At 42.1% G+C, this 15,990-nt stretch overlaps 2 protein-coding genes across 3 annotated transcripts; one reads left to right on the forward strand and one right to left on the reverse strand.

Annotated features, from left to right (window-relative positions):
* Positions 1 to 615: 615 nt before the first annotated feature.
* On the forward strand, positions 616 to 8,134 carry psap (prosaposin). Its single transcript, XM_072391229.1, has 14 exons — positions 616 to 817; positions 3,226 to 3,359; positions 3,572 to 3,646; positions 3,752 to 3,877; positions 4,261 to 4,476; positions 4,584 to 4,727; positions 4,810 to 4,866; positions 5,834 to 5,992; positions 6,105 to 6,197; positions 6,276 to 6,459; positions 6,661 to 6,824; positions 6,912 to 6,992; positions 7,073 to 7,180; positions 7,380 to 8,134. The coding sequence occupies exons 1-14, from the start codon at positions 784 to 786 to the stop codon at positions 7,413 to 7,415; spliced, it is 1,611 nt and encodes a 536-aa protein (XP_072247330.1). The 5' UTR covers positions 616 to 783; the 3' UTR covers positions 7,416 to 8,134.
* Positions 8,135 to 8,310: 176 nt separating this feature from the next.
* slc29a3 (solute carrier family 29 member 3) lies at positions 8,311 to 14,384 on the reverse strand. 2 transcript variants are annotated; one of them, XM_072391231.1, is made up of 7 exons: positions 14,275 to 14,384; positions 13,124 to 13,234; positions 12,598 to 12,985; positions 12,094 to 12,176; positions 11,552 to 11,778; positions 9,515 to 9,677; positions 8,311 to 9,295 (listed from the first exon to the last, which is right to left on the reverse strand). In XM_072391231.1, exons 3-7 carry the CDS (start codon positions 12,925 to 12,927, stop codon positions 8,680 to 8,682), a joined length of 1,419 nt encoding a protein of 472 aa, XP_072247332.1. In that variant the 5' UTR covers positions 12,928 to 12,985; positions 13,124 to 13,234; positions 14,275 to 14,384; the 3' UTR covers positions 8,311 to 8,679. The 2 variants fall into 2 exon arrangements, with proteins under 2 accessions (XP_072247332.1, XP_072247331.1); XM_072391230.1 differs by having other exon boundaries at positions 12,598 to 13,032.
* Between the last annotated feature and the right edge of the window lie 1,606 nt (positions 14,385 to 15,990).

Genomic DNA, 15,990 nt, shown 5'->3' on the forward strand with positions numbered 1-15,990 from the left:
CCTTTTCTCATGCGCTCTCTGAGGGCGTGGCGTCCCACGTGCTGTTTAGTCATGTGGTGGCAATTTCTGTTCTTCTTCTCGGCCCAGTTTCACAGTAGTTTTAAAAGCTTTGTTTTTTTTCCGTGGCCCCCCGGACTTGATCGCCGTCCTCTGGGAAAATAACCGTGACACTTCCACTTAAGCCTAAAAAAAAAAAAGCCGAGCTACTGTCCTTTGACTGCATCAGATGTTTTTCTTTACATATAGCTCTGTATTTAAAGGGATCTTTCTTAGACAGCCTCAGTTGTTTATTGGCCTGCTCTCCATTCCAGATCTTACACAACATGAATGTCACTGTGTTAAGTAAGTCTCCCTTGGAGTACAGTGCTTTTAATAAATAGGGGCAGTTTAAACTTGGAGTTATTGACATTTACTTAAAAGTACATTCCCTTCTTTGTTAATATACAGTTTTTTTTTTATTTAATTTAATTTAATTTACAGAGTTATCAGCATTTAAAGCTCACTCCCCATGTAACTAAGGGCTGCGCTGCTACTCAAACTTTTATGAAGAAACGACACGGTTTTCAAACACCCTCTTAAGGTCTCAACCTCTGACACCTTGAATCGTCTACGAATCAAAGCTGATGACGAGTCACATGCCCCGCTGAGCAGTCAGCTGACAGTGAGCCATCATAAAGGCATCAACAAGCCACACCGCCTGCATTGCAGCACCCGCCGTTCACTGGCCGACGAGAGCATCCGAGAAACAAAAACAGAAGCTACAGGGAAGAAAACAGCGCAGTCATGCTGCTCCTAACTCTGCTGTTTGTGTCCGCAGGTAATTCCAACAGCTAGTTGTGTTTTGTACATTATACGTGGCTTAAATGTGATAGTTGTCAGGCCTCAATAAGAGCTATTTGGTTGCGTAACTAAGTGCGTTTCGTTAGTGGTACGCGGAAGCTTTTCAAGTGGCGCTAGCCTTGGTAAACAATTTAACTTTAACGACAAACGCTGGCTCGTGTCGTGTGTTATTTTTGAAAAAGACACGAAAGCGTGCGCTAGTTTTACTTGGACAATTTTTTTGACACATCTTGTAAAAGATAACACAAACAGTGCAAATTGATTCCGTGACCGTGTGCCTTTGAGGTTTACCGTTGTACCGCTGGCCTTTCGGTGGAGCTGCTAATTAGCGTTAGCTTCCTCGCTAACGCAAATTTTCTACGTTAGCCTCCGATAAGCATTTTATTTGTGAAAATTTTAAAAACTACAATAGAACTAGTCCTTTGAAGAGCAAGCTAACTGGTGTTTAGGAATTCTATTTCACTGGGTTCTATTTCAGTATTAGGCTGACGATTTATGTTTTGAACAAGTTGCGTTCAGTTTCCGTGCTGCTTTGTTGACTCCCTGCTTTAGTTTTACCAGAAAACGCGATCTCCGTTAAACCAGCAGCTTCAGTTAAAGCTTTTCATTAAACTCATACTTCTTATTAGCACAGTCTTTTGGCGTTTGGAATATATATCTGAAGTGAATGTAATCTGTTTACCCCCCTTATCACGGCAAAAAACTGGGCTTTCCTCCAGCTCGCTGCCAAGGTCTCCCTCAAACAATAGCTTTTATGTTTTAGTGTATTTGATACTTTCTTTCTACTTGACCTCCTAGTCAAACAATATTTTGATTTCTTTGCTTTCCACATTCCTGCACGTGCCTTTTTTGTAACACGACATAGTTCAAGGTGCTGTGTACTTTCTGGGTCTCTCCCGGTTTTTTTTCCCCGACTTAAAGCGGCTTGCTACATAAATGTGTCGTACACCTGGTCAGGTCTGCTGGGGGGGGGGGTAATGCACTCAGTGTTCCTGTACATTGTTGGCTGTCGTACTGTACTGCCCTCACTGGATCGACCTATTGGCATGAGAACAGCTTATTTGTCTGACTGCTCATGTGACTGAAGTGGAGGGTGGGAGTACCCTGCCTGCTTTGGTGGATGATTGAAGATATAGAGCAAAAACTCGTCTGTTATCAGCCAAGTCCACTCACTCGTCTTGGCTAACTACCCCTCCCCATGCTGACGAGCGACTATCCCAATGTTAACAACTGTGCTTGAGTTCTTTTTATTTTTTGTTTGTCAAGTGTTCAAATTTCATTTGAGTAGCGGAGATGATTCGTTCCTCCTCAGTGAGCCAGGCTTTGATGGATGAAGAGGAAGTGTTGCTGCAGGTCTTTGGGTGCTTTCCCACACCTCTGTTTTCACTTCAGTAAAATGGAGCTCTGATCATGTTCTACCCTTGGCCAAAATATCAAATTTGTTTGTCATCTTTAACCCCCAGTACTTGCTTCTGCAATTTTGGTGCACGTGTACTTTTCCTTTTCGTGCACGGTACTGTGCAGCTGCTGTTTACAGGTTGGTCTTTGCTGCTTGGCAGTGACAAAATCAGGCATATGCTAATGCGAGTTGGCAATTCATGCTAATAGGATTCGGTGTGCTTTTTTTTTTTTTTTTTTTTTTTTTTTTTTCCATGGTAGGACTTTGAGTCCTACCATGTGTGGTATTTACCCACAATGCCTGCAGCAAGCTTACAGGGTGTTACTAATCCATTTTTTTTGCTTGCACAACTTCAAGACTCAACTACAGTTTGTTTTTGAGATCATTTTGTTCTCACTGATGAGAACTCTTCTTCTGAAACTTAGTGGGACCTGTTTTGAAACTGGGAGGCTGTCATTGTGAACCTAAATCCTACTTGACCCCCACAGTGCAGTTAAACTATTTTTGACAAACTTACACCGTGATTCTGTGGCTCATTCATCAGACCAGAAAGCTCAGAGGTACTAAATTCAGTCTGATAAATGACAGCCGGTTGTCATTTGTGGAATAGAAGTAGGGAAGTTAGGGGAGTTAGGGAACGCATACTGAGAAGTATACTCGAAAGTAGCTTCTCACTTTTGGAATGCTTTAGAGGAAGTTTGCTTTAGTTTTCTTTATATGGTCACTGCTGGCAGCACCGGGCAGATCTAGTGAAAGGTGTGGCAAATCGAGACTCTTATCTATCATAAAGCTAGACTGACCAGAAATTTGAAATGGCAGCAGTTGCTTGTCGTGCCGCCATGAATTACCGATACTTGGTTAACTTCAACCACGGCTGTTCCCCTTATCTGGAAGAACTCAATGCTTAATGGGACATCTTGGGGATGTGGTTTGTCAATATGTTCAGATTTTTATGTTTTGAAATCTGACTTTCCTCTCTCTTGAAGCTGTGGCGACCCCTCTGCTGGGGACCGAGCAGTGTGCTCGTGGTCCTCCCTACTGGTGTCAGAACGTAAAGACGGCATCTCTGTGCGGAGCTGTGCCTCACTGCCAGCAGAATGTGTGGAACAAGCCTCAGATGGTGAGACTAATTTGATGTTTTTCACATACTTGCATACTTTCCATATGCGTTTCTGTTAATGACACAGCTTTGTCTGTTTTTAAATGTGTCCCTTAAGGAAGCACACATGCTCCCTGTAATGTTTCATCTACTGCTTATCTGTATCATGGAGTAGTCTTACTAAGAAATGCGTGTAGCAAATCTTGTATTTACACCCAATTGTCTGGCCACAGAAATCGGTGCCATGTGACTTGTGTAAAGAGGTGTTGATGGTGGTGGGGGAGCTGCTGAAGGACAATGCAACTGAGGTAAGAAATCCTACTTAAAGTGAAGGATTGACATAATGTTTGCTTATCAAATGAGTTAACTGCAGCTCTGCTGAGGATGTTATGGAGATATTTCTGTGATTGCAGGCTGAGATTCTCGGGTACCTGGAGAAGGTCTGCCAGCTCATCCCTGATCAAGGTTTGACTGCACAGTGCAAGGAGTACGTGGACAGCTACTACCCCATCCTCATTGGAATTATCACTGGGGAATTGGTGAGCAATTTAAAGTTGATCAAATGCAAATATCCCGTTACGGTGCTTTGATTCTGAGATTTTCTGTTTTCTTTTCTGCTTCATTATGGGCTGAAGTTTGATCTTTGGTAGGCAAGAAAGGGAAGGGAAACAGAAGTGGCTGTGTGAGCAAAGTGCAGTCAGCTGAAAAGGGGCTATTGATGAGGAAGTGAGTTTAAGTCTAAATGAGAACAGAGCAGTCATTGTGCAACACTTAATCCCATGACGGGGGGGCGTTAAACATTGTCTCTGTCTGAACTCTCACCTTCCACAGCAACATCGAAAATAGAAGTTGCGGTTAATTACAGATACTGTAAAATACTGAATAAAGAGTATGTTGAGTGAACTTTTGTTGGTTTGTTTAGGAGGATCCTGGTGTAGCGTGTGCAGCGATGGGACTGTGTAAATCTCAGCAGGCGTCTCTGGCTAAGCTTCAGGCCCAGAAGCAGATCATGTCCAATGAGATCCCACAGGTTGACCTTGCCCAGCAGGTGGCTCCCTTCCTCCTCAATGTCCCCCAGCTCCTGTATCCTCAGGAGATCCTCAAACAGGACACCCCCAAGCCAGAGAGTCCACAGCAGGTAGACTGTTCTATTCAACTCTCCACCCACCATGAACCCAGCTACGTTCTCCATCTGCTGTTGTTGAATATTGTCTTAATTTGATCCCAAATCCTCTCCGACTGTAGGGAAGTGATGAAGTTTGCCAAGACTGCATCAAGTTCCTGACTGACACTCAAGCAGAAGCCAAGGCCAACTCGTCCTTCATCGACTCTCTTATTCAGAATATTGAGAACCAGTGTGACCTGCTGGGACCAGGCTTGTCAGACATGGTGAGGGTCCCACGAAATTACTGTCGATTTCTAACCGCACCTCTTTCTTGTCAAACTTCCTGACTGTACTGTCTCCTTGCAGTGTAAGCAGTACGTCGGCCAGTATGGAACCCTTGTTGTTCAGCAGCTCATGTCCATGGTAAGTCCTCTTAGCCTCCCACACGATGAGCTTCACCGATCTAAAGGACGTTCAGGAAAACCCATTGTAGCCACATTGTGACTTGACTGGTCATTAAAGTGTGATAGTCAGTGACTAGCTTACCATCAAGCGTGATAATTTGGTGGTGCTTAGCCCATGTTTGTTCTGGCAGCAGCAGCAGCACCACCTGGCCTGCTGGTTTTCAGTTTGTTTCACTGCTATAAATTGCTTTTTTAATTTTTGTTTTAAATTCCTCTACATTTGTGTTGTCTTCTTCACTCATGTTCTTTCTTCATGTTTCACCTCTTCATCCTTGTCATTCTGCTCTTTCTTTTTTATTTTCCCCCCTCCTTTTCTTTTCATTCCCATCCTGCTCTGGGGTGTGTGTGCTGCTCCTCAGGAACAGGTAGGTCAGTCCGTGTTCAGCCTGTAGTCTTTTAACCCGTAGTTGCTCCTTGTGCTGTCCACTCCTAGTGCTAAACACCTACCACAGACGCCGCATGTGAATATTGATTGACTTATGAGTTGGACTACTTCAGCTTTTGACCCATCAGCACCACTCTTTATTTTTATTTGTTTTGGTTGGTTGGATTCTTTTTTTTTTTTTTTTCTTAAACTGGGAGTCACAGGCTTCAGTGTAAACGATAAGCTAAGGGATGCACTGGTCTTAATTATCACGTGTCTGTCTCGTAAAAGCTAAGGCTGATCTTTTGGGAATGCCTCAGAGTCGGCACTGCTGGTATTTTTGTCTGCCACTTTGGGTGTGTTGCTGTGTTGTATTCTGGTAAAATTGTATCTTTGTTTTTGGTTTGTTTTGTTTTTTTCACATAGAAACATTTCCATATTGCATGAGTGGTAATGTTGTGGAATGGCATGTAGATCACACGTTTGTTTTTGCTAACAGCATGCATGCACCCCTGGTTTTGTGACCTTATACCCTACAGTAACGATCTGTTTCTGTCCTTAGCAACCCAAGGATATTTGTGCCCTTGCTGGTTTCTGTGCTGCTACAAAGAAGTCCGTTCCCATGCTTAAGCTTCAGGCTGCTAAGGCTATCCCTGCAGCAAAAGCTATTCCAGCTGCCAGGCTTTTCCCTGCCACCAAGGTGGATTCTGCTCCTGTTCAGGTAAATGATGGCAGATGAACTTAAAAGGGTCAATATTTGATTTGATGGAAACCACTTGGAGCACAGTGTTGTACATGGTCATTGGGATTTACTGTTTGTTTCTGTGTTTCAGCCCATGGTGCGTGTACGCGAGTCCCCAACATGTGCCATTTGTGAGTTTGTGATGAAACAGCTGGAGTCGATGCTGGAAGATCAGGCAACAGAGGTGGGATGTGTGCTGCTGTGTGTTTCTGTAGGACTATTTAGCTCCTAGTGTCCTGCTGACCTGTCTGTCTTGTATCAGGAGGAGGTTATTCAAGCTGTGGAGAAGGTGTGCACATTTCTGCCCTCCTCTCTGTCCGGCCAGTGTAAAGACCTAATTGAAACATATGGCCAGGCCATCATTGAGCTGCTGGTGCAGCAGGCCGACCCCAAGACTGTCTGCACCGTGATTGCTCTCTGCAATGATGCCAGCCGTGGATATGTCGGTAAGCTCACAGTCATCCACACTAAATATTTGTTTTGCTGTGGCCAATTACACTTCACTTTACATGGATATGATGCGTATAACTGGTGGGTTTTTGTGAACTGTCACTCTTTGCTGTAGCACGATGAGCCAGTTTTTCTTTTTACTTCTGAAAATGAAAATTTGAGTTTGCATCTGTGAGTAATGCTGAAACTCTTCACAGCTGCACTTGACCAGGCGCGTTTTAAGGCTGGTGGCTTCTGTGACGTGTGTAAACTGGCGGTTAATTACATCGATGGCATTTTGGAGAAGAATGCCACAGAGGCTGAGATCGAAGAGGCTGTGAAGAAAGTGTGCAGCTTCCTGCCTGACTCTTATAAGACCGAGGTTGGTGGTTGCCTTCTTTTCACCGTCTTTACCTGTCCTTGTCCTTTTTGTGATGGCCTTATATTTACTTCTTCCGTCTGTCAACAGTGTGACCAGTTGATTGAACAGTATGAGCCTATGCTTGTCCAGCTGTTGCTCCAGATGCTCGACCCAGACTTCGTGTGCACGGTAAGGAGTAGGTGATGCAGCAGCTGTTCTACAGTTAAAGCGACTTCTTTCTCTGAGCTGTTTACCTGCATGTGTTCCAGAAATTGGGAGCATGTCCTGAAGCTGTTCGCAGGCTGCTGGGAACAGAGCAGTGCACCTGGGGGCCTGAATTCTGGTGCAAGAACATGGAAACGGCTACTCGGTGCAATGTGAGTAGATGAGTCTTTTACACCAAAGAACTGTCACTAGAGCGATGTGCATGAAAGTGAGACGGCTGTAAAAATCTATTCAGTGACTCCTCAACCAACCTCAGTAACTAATACTGCATTAATTGGTTGTCATAACTAGCACTTTTGAACTGATGTGGTCTGTTTGAGTCCTGTCTAACCACTCATTTCTGTCTTCCAGGCTGTGGCTCACTGCCAACGCCATGTGTGGGTATAAAGGAGGATTACCCCAAACTGATCTGTAGGGAATTAAAAGAGAAAAAAAAAATACTGTAGTGCTGCTTCCCACTATTAATTTCTAATAGGCTCAAACAACTGCAATGTGTGATTAAAATAACTTTGATATTTTCAATGATGTCATGGTGGAAAGGGACTGGACATTGTTTTTTTTTTTGTTTTGTTTTGTTTTTTGGGGGGGGGGGGGGTTTGGGCTATAGGGTAAAAGTGATTACATATGTTGGCCTGAAACTTGACCTGTTCCTGCTTCAGAAGCAGCAGTCAGAACTTCACTGTTGGGATTTGCATCTTTCTTCTCTGTACTGCTTTCTGGAATTGTGAGTAGGAACATCATTTTACTTTCACATTTGGGATAATGTTGAGATCAGCAGATGGCCGCTGTTGGGACGGGTCCCACCCCCATCAGCTAGATCGGCTTTCTTCTGTCTGAAAGGCTACTCAGCGTATTAATGACTGGCATTACTTTTAGCAGTACACGTGGCCCTTTTGAACAGATACTGATTTCTTTTGTAGACGGTGTTTGTTCTTGTTTTTATGAGCTGATTTGGAGGTAACCTCCCATTGTTTGCACTCTTCTTACTGTTTGTAAATCAGTGTTTTTAAAGCACAGAAAAAATCTCAAATTCAAATGTTTGCTTTGATCCTTTTGGCCGATTGTCTGTTGATCTGTAAAATTTAACAATTAAAGTGATCCCAAACAACTCGTATTTAGTATGCTGAAGCTTTTCTTGTGGATCTTCTCACTAAATAAATCAAACAGTTGCTCTTCCCGGTCTTCTCTTCAAAAGTAGTTACACAGAAACTTGCTGCCGCCATGTTAAAAGCAAGACAAAGTGAAAATGAAGCTCAAAAAGATTTATTTATTAAGACCAAAGTTGCAGCTGGCATAAACCCAAGATTTGTTTTTTTCTTTTTTCATAAATCTGCCAAAATTTAGTCGTCTTCATCCAGATGGAAAGTAAATCCCAGCAAAGTAACTCATTATATACCTTGTTAAAGGTCTGACAAACAACAGCAGATCTGTGTCTGTTATATCCTGGACATTATGTGCATCTTAGAGTCCATTAACGGACTGTGTGCTTCAGGTCACTGTAACAATGAGGTATACGCAGGTCTAGACCTGTTGGTCTGAAAGTGTAAAGCTTGATTGCACCGTCCCTCACAGCAGGCAGCTGGTTGCACCGGTGCACACTGTAGTGCCACGCTTCACAACAGCTGTATGTGACGAGGTTATAGTTTTATAATCAGATGAAGTGCACGATAAGCACAGAGAATGCAGATCCAACAGCCAATCCCAGAGTAAGAAAGAATGACATGACCACTCCCGTGGCCTCTGCCAGCTCCCGGGGTACCACCTTTGGGCCATAGATCATTGGCAGTGTTCCTAGGTAACCGTTGGATAAACCAAGCAGGCAGTTAAAAACCACAGGGTACACATCATGGGCGAACAGTACAGTGTGAAGGTGGTCCCGTGGCTGGTAGTTACAGAACATGAGCAGTGGCACCATGACGGAGCGACACAGCACCAGTGCGGGCAGAACTCGGCTGGTGGGACCAGGGACCTGCACCCAGGCCGTTACCTGCCTGCCGCAGAAGTCTGCTACGTTGTACAGGAGAAAACTGGTAAAGGGCACAAAGTAAGTAGTTGTCCAGGGGCTGCCGCTATCCATGTCGACAGACTGGATCCCCGAAGATACAGCAGGGAACACTGTGATGGAGATGAAGAAGACGTAGAAGACACTCAGACCGAGCACCCACGCCTTTCTAAGGATTGGCTGCAGTGGTGGGACAGAGGCCGCAGTATCTTGGCCCTCATTGATCGCTCCTGGACTGATGCAGGTTGCTGCCAGCATGTAGTGTCTAGTGAGGAAAAGATGCATTTGGCCTGCCCATTAGCTCAAATATATGCAAGGCAATAAAATAATCACTTGTTATACCACGAGCATTGACATGTATCAAGTAGCTGCAGAGTCAAAATGCACAATCCTAATAACTGACACAGAATGTTTAAGGAAATGCGATACTCTCAGTACTGGTAGTGTAGAGGATGAATTCAACGTATCATTTGCTGATGCTGACCTTGAATATGCCAGCTTTGGCAAGAGCAAATAGGAGACGATGCAGAGCAGGATGAAGATATCGGCGATCAGGAAATAAGCCAACGCATCGTTTGTCACATCCCCACCGACGCTTAAACTCACTATCGATGCCGCTGCACTCAGCGTGCCTCCCATGGCCTGGCCTGAAACAAAGAAGGATCTCAGGTTAGATATTCTGCCGAAAGTCTACAAACAATTTCACTTGAAAATTATTTGCTGACTGGCAAAAAAAAAAAAAAAAAAAAGTCACACTTTCAACATTTTGCTGGAACGCCTTTAGCTTTAATCACTGGACATATTAGCCATGATACATTTTTTTTTTTTTATTTTCTGAGCTGCAGTGATGTTTTTGCCAACAACGTGTGTCATCGACAGGAGCGTCGAACCGCTGTGTTAAGTCTTTGGCTGCATGCATCAAAGATTCTGAATTAAGTTAAGGTCTGGACCTTGACATGTGAAAAAGATCAAAGATCAAAAAAGATCCTCTGACAGTCTCTGTAGTGGTCTGACAAAAACATCAACACATCACAGGGATTAAGTGTACTGCTTTGGACTGGTTTATATCCTTGATCTAATAGGTTCCACTTTCTACATGCAAATGGAAAATCCTCTAAACGTACTCAACAAGATTCTGGACTGGGACCAATTCTGTTCTCCCTATACATGCAGATCACTTGAAAACACCACATATATTTCCACTCTTATGCTCATGACACCCAGCTCTATTTATCCACGAAGCCCGAGGAAACTAATCAGTGGCTGAAGTTACAAGCTTGTCTTCCGAGAAATTAATATCTGTCGTTTTTCTACTTTTAAAATCCAGGCAAAAGTGATGCAATCATTTCTTCCCTTGAAAACGTCAGAGATTCTCCAGCCAGTCATTCTTTTATTCTGCATGGCTTCACCATAGCTTCCAGTGAGGATCTGTGAGGATTTTTCACCTGTATTCCTGTTTAAGTTCTCATATCAAAAAGGCTTTCATTCTATTTTATTTGCTGAGCACAACCAAAGTACTGGAGCGTCCTGTCCCAAAGTGATGCTTAAAAACTGCTCCACAAATTCACCGCACAACTGTAATGTAGTTTATTAACCTCACTGGCAACACTTTTTTTTTTTTTAAATAAAGGCTACACAGTTGTTTAGTCCCAGTAACTTGAGTTCTCTTTGCACGGAGTTAGTTTTCTTTGATTTTGGGAATCTGAAGCTACTCCCTGCAACATTTAGGGATCAAGTAACTAATCATTTGATTAGTTAAATCCAGGAGAGACTTTCTTTTTTTTCTTTGGCCAGGCAGTGTAACTATAATCTAATCTTTTGTCTTTATTGATAGAATAGGGAGTCAAACAAACAGCAGTAGTGAGACAAAATATTGTAAATGAACCTTTAACGAAGCCACCTAACAGTGTCAATTCTATGAACTTTAAGACAGCGAAAAATGCATTTAGGCTATTTTTAGTCTGCTAAATCGGGGGTATACGAGCCAAATTTTTGATTTGTGTTCATTTGCTCCCCTTCTGCTAACAGATAAACATTAGAATATACAATAAAAAGTAGAGAAATCCCCAAATCTGAGATTTTTTTTAAGTCACTTCTACACAAATCAAGATCAGAGTAAGTTTGGGGGCAAGAAATGTTGTTCTTATTTTCTACAGGGGCTCTCTCTTATAGTTTGGCAGACTTTATTTGGATTTTTGGTCGAAAACAGGAATCCAAACACAAAATTTTATAGAAAGCAAATCATTTCTTTTTTATTCCATCAATACATCTATCACTATTAGCATCTTTCCCATAAAACGAGAGACTTAAGTTCTCTAAAAGAAGCGATCATGTCACAGTGACTCTAAAATTTCTTATTTTTCTGTCATACAAATCATCTTTCACTAGGAAAGAAAAAGAGCAATAAAACCCCAGACCAGAGGTGAGGATACCTTTAAAAGAGTAATACCACTTCCTGCACAGCACCGTATAGATGTCACAAAGACAACAGCGCCCGCCCTAACTTGTAGAAGGACTCTACCTGATATGAGAGCCTGAGAGATTCTCATGGGAAAATGGCCACTGATCCCAAACATGCTGCCAGAGAAGAGGTTGGAGGCTCCGCTGACGATGGCCACGCTGGTAAGAGTGCCGATAAAAAACGCAGTCCTGGAGTCCGACACATCCACTTTCACCAGCACTGTTGTCACCACAAACACCAGCAGGATCACAAAAAGAGAGGATAGGATTCGGAAGTTTGGAGATAACCTATCAACAAACACACGCACATATTCTTTGATCAGGCTGGCGTTTTATCAAAGACCAGCTGAATTGACGCGATGTCACTTGGCAACATATAGCTGCGCACAATCCTAGCTGTGCTCATGCAAAGTCCAAAAAGTGTAAAAACAGAGTGTAGTGAGACACATAAATTAGATTACCACAATTTGGCCTCTAAGCTGCCAGATAGAACAAATATGGCATTGTACTATTCAAACATCTGGAGACAAAATAACGAAGCCACAGAACATAATCTGTGTGTGTGTGTGTGAGAGAGTGTGTGTATATATATGTTAAATTAACCTGTTAACAAGGACGTAGTTGAGTATCAGAAACAGTACCGAGGGCACCGTAGAGGCAATTGCCAGATAACTTTCAAAGTATTCCTGTGAAGAGAAAAGAACAAACATTTTTGCACAAGGATTCACTTGAATAGGAGCTCACAGCCCTGTGCTCACATGACGTCTTAAAGTAAAAGGAAGTGTTTTTCCTGAAGTGTGATTTTTTTTTAAGCTGACTTTACTAAACAAGCATCTCCCTCGTGACTCTTACCTTGACCACCGACTTAATCACCCACTTTTCTTTTTATCGACTGTCATCTTACTCACTGACCTTTAGCCATTACTAACAGCATTACCGTGCTGCAAGGGAATTTCTCTGTGATCTGATAGGACATTTCATCCCATCCTCCGTGACAGGTTAGTCATAGTTCCGTGTCAGGAGCATGTAGAATCGCACAAATGACCATCTTCCTGTACACTCGGACAACAGAAATAGTGCTGTTGTATTGAGCAGCCTCTTACTCACACTGAGGTCTGAGCGCTGCTCCTCCTCCTCTCCACTCTGATGAGTATTGTTGCTAAGTTTGTAGAGCCAGTAATGTTTGGCTGTTATGAAGAAGTTCCAGGGCAGCAGGGAGCCGATACCCATCAGAAAAAAGATGATGTACACCAGACAATATGAGTCCTCCGGACTGTAGCGCACGGCCAGTGGCGCCGGGGAATGTTTTGGGAGAAGTGATGCAGAGGGACTACGGTCCTCACCCTCCTCCTCCTCATCTGTTGCGCTTTGGTCACCGAATAACGTCGGGACATAGGACGAGTTGACGCTGGGCAGCGTCGGTTCTGTGTGGTCCATTTCTCACAGACAGGAACCAGGACAGTCAAAGTAAAGATGAAAAAGAACCGGGGGGGTGCTGAAGCAGTAAAGGACACCGAGGCAGAGAGTAAAAAAAACAAAAAGCTGTAAGAAAAGATTAAGGAAAATCTAAGAAAGAAAAATCCCCATTACGTGATGATGTTACAGCAGTAAGGAGGGCTTAGATGACACTTACTTTTGATTGTCAGCATGAGAAAAAATAGCTTTGTATGAAGGTGTGGTATGTTGGAGTTGTCTCCATGATGTAGCTTGCAGACATCAGTCCAGTGATTTGTGATCTGCAATGCTGCAGCAACAGAAGTCACACTCAAAGTTCATTAAGTACTCCAGATCAAAATACATTTCCCATATATAGCTCTTTGCAATGCATATAATCAACATCTAAGGAAGACTTGTAGCAGGGACGCTCTGCTCCTACTCAGATCATATTTAGCACAAAAACAGCACGTACAAAAAAACAACAAGGGCTTCATATTGTAATCTAAATGAGGAATGTCACATGAGCTTGTGCCAGGGCTTCAGCAGTTACTTTATTGCGAGGCCTAGCATCCTCACCGATGAGCAGCACAATGTGGATGTGAACCCAAAGCTCCGTGACTGTCCTTTATCAGGCGTTTACTTAAGTAACCAGTTAAACGCTGCATCAGATAACACAACCCAGCATCTCGTGTTTGAGGGCATGTGATTGTTTGACCTGACACAGGCTTTAAGATGTACCTGCAATTTCGATCACACACCTATGTGTATTCCAAACTGCACGACAACGTGAAAAATGTCAACAACAAGCGGCGAACAGGGCTCGTGTGAAAACACAGCCGCGGTGTGTTACTGAACAAGAAAAAAAAAATGTGCCTTTAATTGGCACCACTCCCTTGAACAAAAAGACTTCTGACTTTTTAAAGTCAGACAACAGAAATACTGTGGCATTATAGGAAAAAGCTGACTTGGCATTCTATGCGTGTTAACAATGAGGAACTAGTGTTCACATGATGTTTAACTTAGAAAAAACAATTATGCAGACAAACTTTACACAGCACAGAACCGGTTTTTAACAAAGAAAGCAGGCAGCCGGCTGCCGTTATAGCTATTGTTACTGCTCTGTAGAAAACGGTTCTGCCTTTTCTGTCATGGTTTACTTGCAAGGGTCTTTATATGTGTAAGAGCTTTATATGTGTAGTTTAGATACTTTAAGAAACTGTGAAGCAGGTAAATAAATACTAAATGCTAGCTACTTTGGTAACTACTAACGTAGCTAACCCCCTCCGACTCGTGCCAAATATTGCTGTAGATATATAAAATGTAAATAAAAAACAAACAAAACCGTACCTCACTGTCGTAAACTTTGGTGCTGTTGCTCGTGTGTTTTTCCTGACACAAAAGTCAATTTCATAGCCAACGTCGTCCCATATCAGCTGACAGTAAACAGTCTTCCTGATAGTCACTTCTGGTCACGATTAATAACGACTGTTACACTTCCGGTACGGATCCTTCAAAATAATAGATCAGCCGTCACAAGCTACAGCCAGAGACGGAATAAATTACATTTGACGATTTCTTTCTCTTTTATTTATTTATTTATTTTTTTACTCGTGTAAAACTAACGATAGAGTAAATTTAATTGGAAAAAAATCTGAAAAAGATAAACTGATCAAATGTTTAAAGAGAGAAACGAAGAGCTGCTGTTACTTTGATAGACCGGACATTTTTTTTCAAGGAAAAAAGGAGATTTACTTGTACAGCTTTGTACAATAAAAGCACACATTATGCCTGTAATATGATAAACAGATAATATGAGCCCCATGTACACACATTTTCACACGGAAGGTACACAATTATTAACAGAGGCGTCCACAGATGACTCTGCTGCTATAAAAAGCATTGACAATTAGCATGAGTTATGAGATATGTTGGGATTTGATAATCCAAAGAATGCAGAAGAAAAACTGTAATAATTTTCTGAAAGAGTTGCAGTCTAAATTTTGGTCCAACTTATGACAAATCATTGAGAGCTAATTACTGAACGTGTCATGTAAGGTAAATAAAAACTACAGTGCAAGACCACCATCAAAAATAAAGACAAAGGCACATTTGTTAAATGAAATGTCATTAATGATTCCTTTGACAAAATATTTGTCTCCACCGACAACAATATTGACTTAATCAATCTGATAAGACTCACATCTGCATAGAAGTGTCTTTTCTATTGGTGTTAAAACCAATAAGCATTCAAATCTTCCCTCAAAATAAGACATTTCAGCTTGATGCATAGCAAATTGCCAGAACTCATTTTGATTGTTCTTTATTCAAGTGCAAAGTGTCTAATAAACAGTACATGTGGAAAAAGCATGGTTTGGGGTTCCACTTTGCTGTATTTACCAGGAGATGTCGCTGTAGTGCAACTGTAGTGTAGCCAATGATGTGTTACTGCTCCTCCCTTGAGTACAAAAAATTATTATAACACCTGTAAGAAGACATGACACTGAATATGCATGAGTGTGAGGTGACAAGAGGTGACTTGGTTTAATTTCTTCAAGATTAAACGTGCCATCTCTGGGCTTATTGATCATTATAAAAATGATCACCAGCCAAAGGATCGAGTTGTTCAAACTCACATCTAATGAACCGGCACAGAATTAGTCAACACAAACAATAAAACTCTAAACTTTATGGACTCTATTACAATTTAAACCCCAATGCTCTAAATAACATTAAATGAGGCCAAAAATCTATATAAGCTTCAGAGTGAACTCAGAAATTGCCGTTGTTATTTTAAACAAGCACAACATCCTGTTTATTTATGCATTTGTATGCATGCATATCCTGTAGGTTCTCAATTTTACTTGTTTTCAATATAATATACTATCCACACTGTCAGTTCTTTCTCATAATAGGTAATGGAAATGAGGATGGAGTCAGCTGTTACACCACCATTTTATAAATTATAAAATGCTCAGTTAACTCAGCACTGAAAGGTGCCAAGTCAGTCCCTAATTAACAGCGTATTTAATTGATAAAACAGATGCAAAGTGTTGCCTGCCATTA

This window comes from Leuresthes tenuis, unplaced genomic scaffold, assembly GCF_036924035.1.
Source record: "Leuresthes tenuis unplaced genomic scaffold, fLeuTen1.0.hap1 SCAF_8, whole genome shotgun sequence".
NCBI lineage: Eukaryota > Metazoa > Chordata > Actinopteri > Atheriniformes > Atherinopsidae > Leuresthes > Leuresthes tenuis.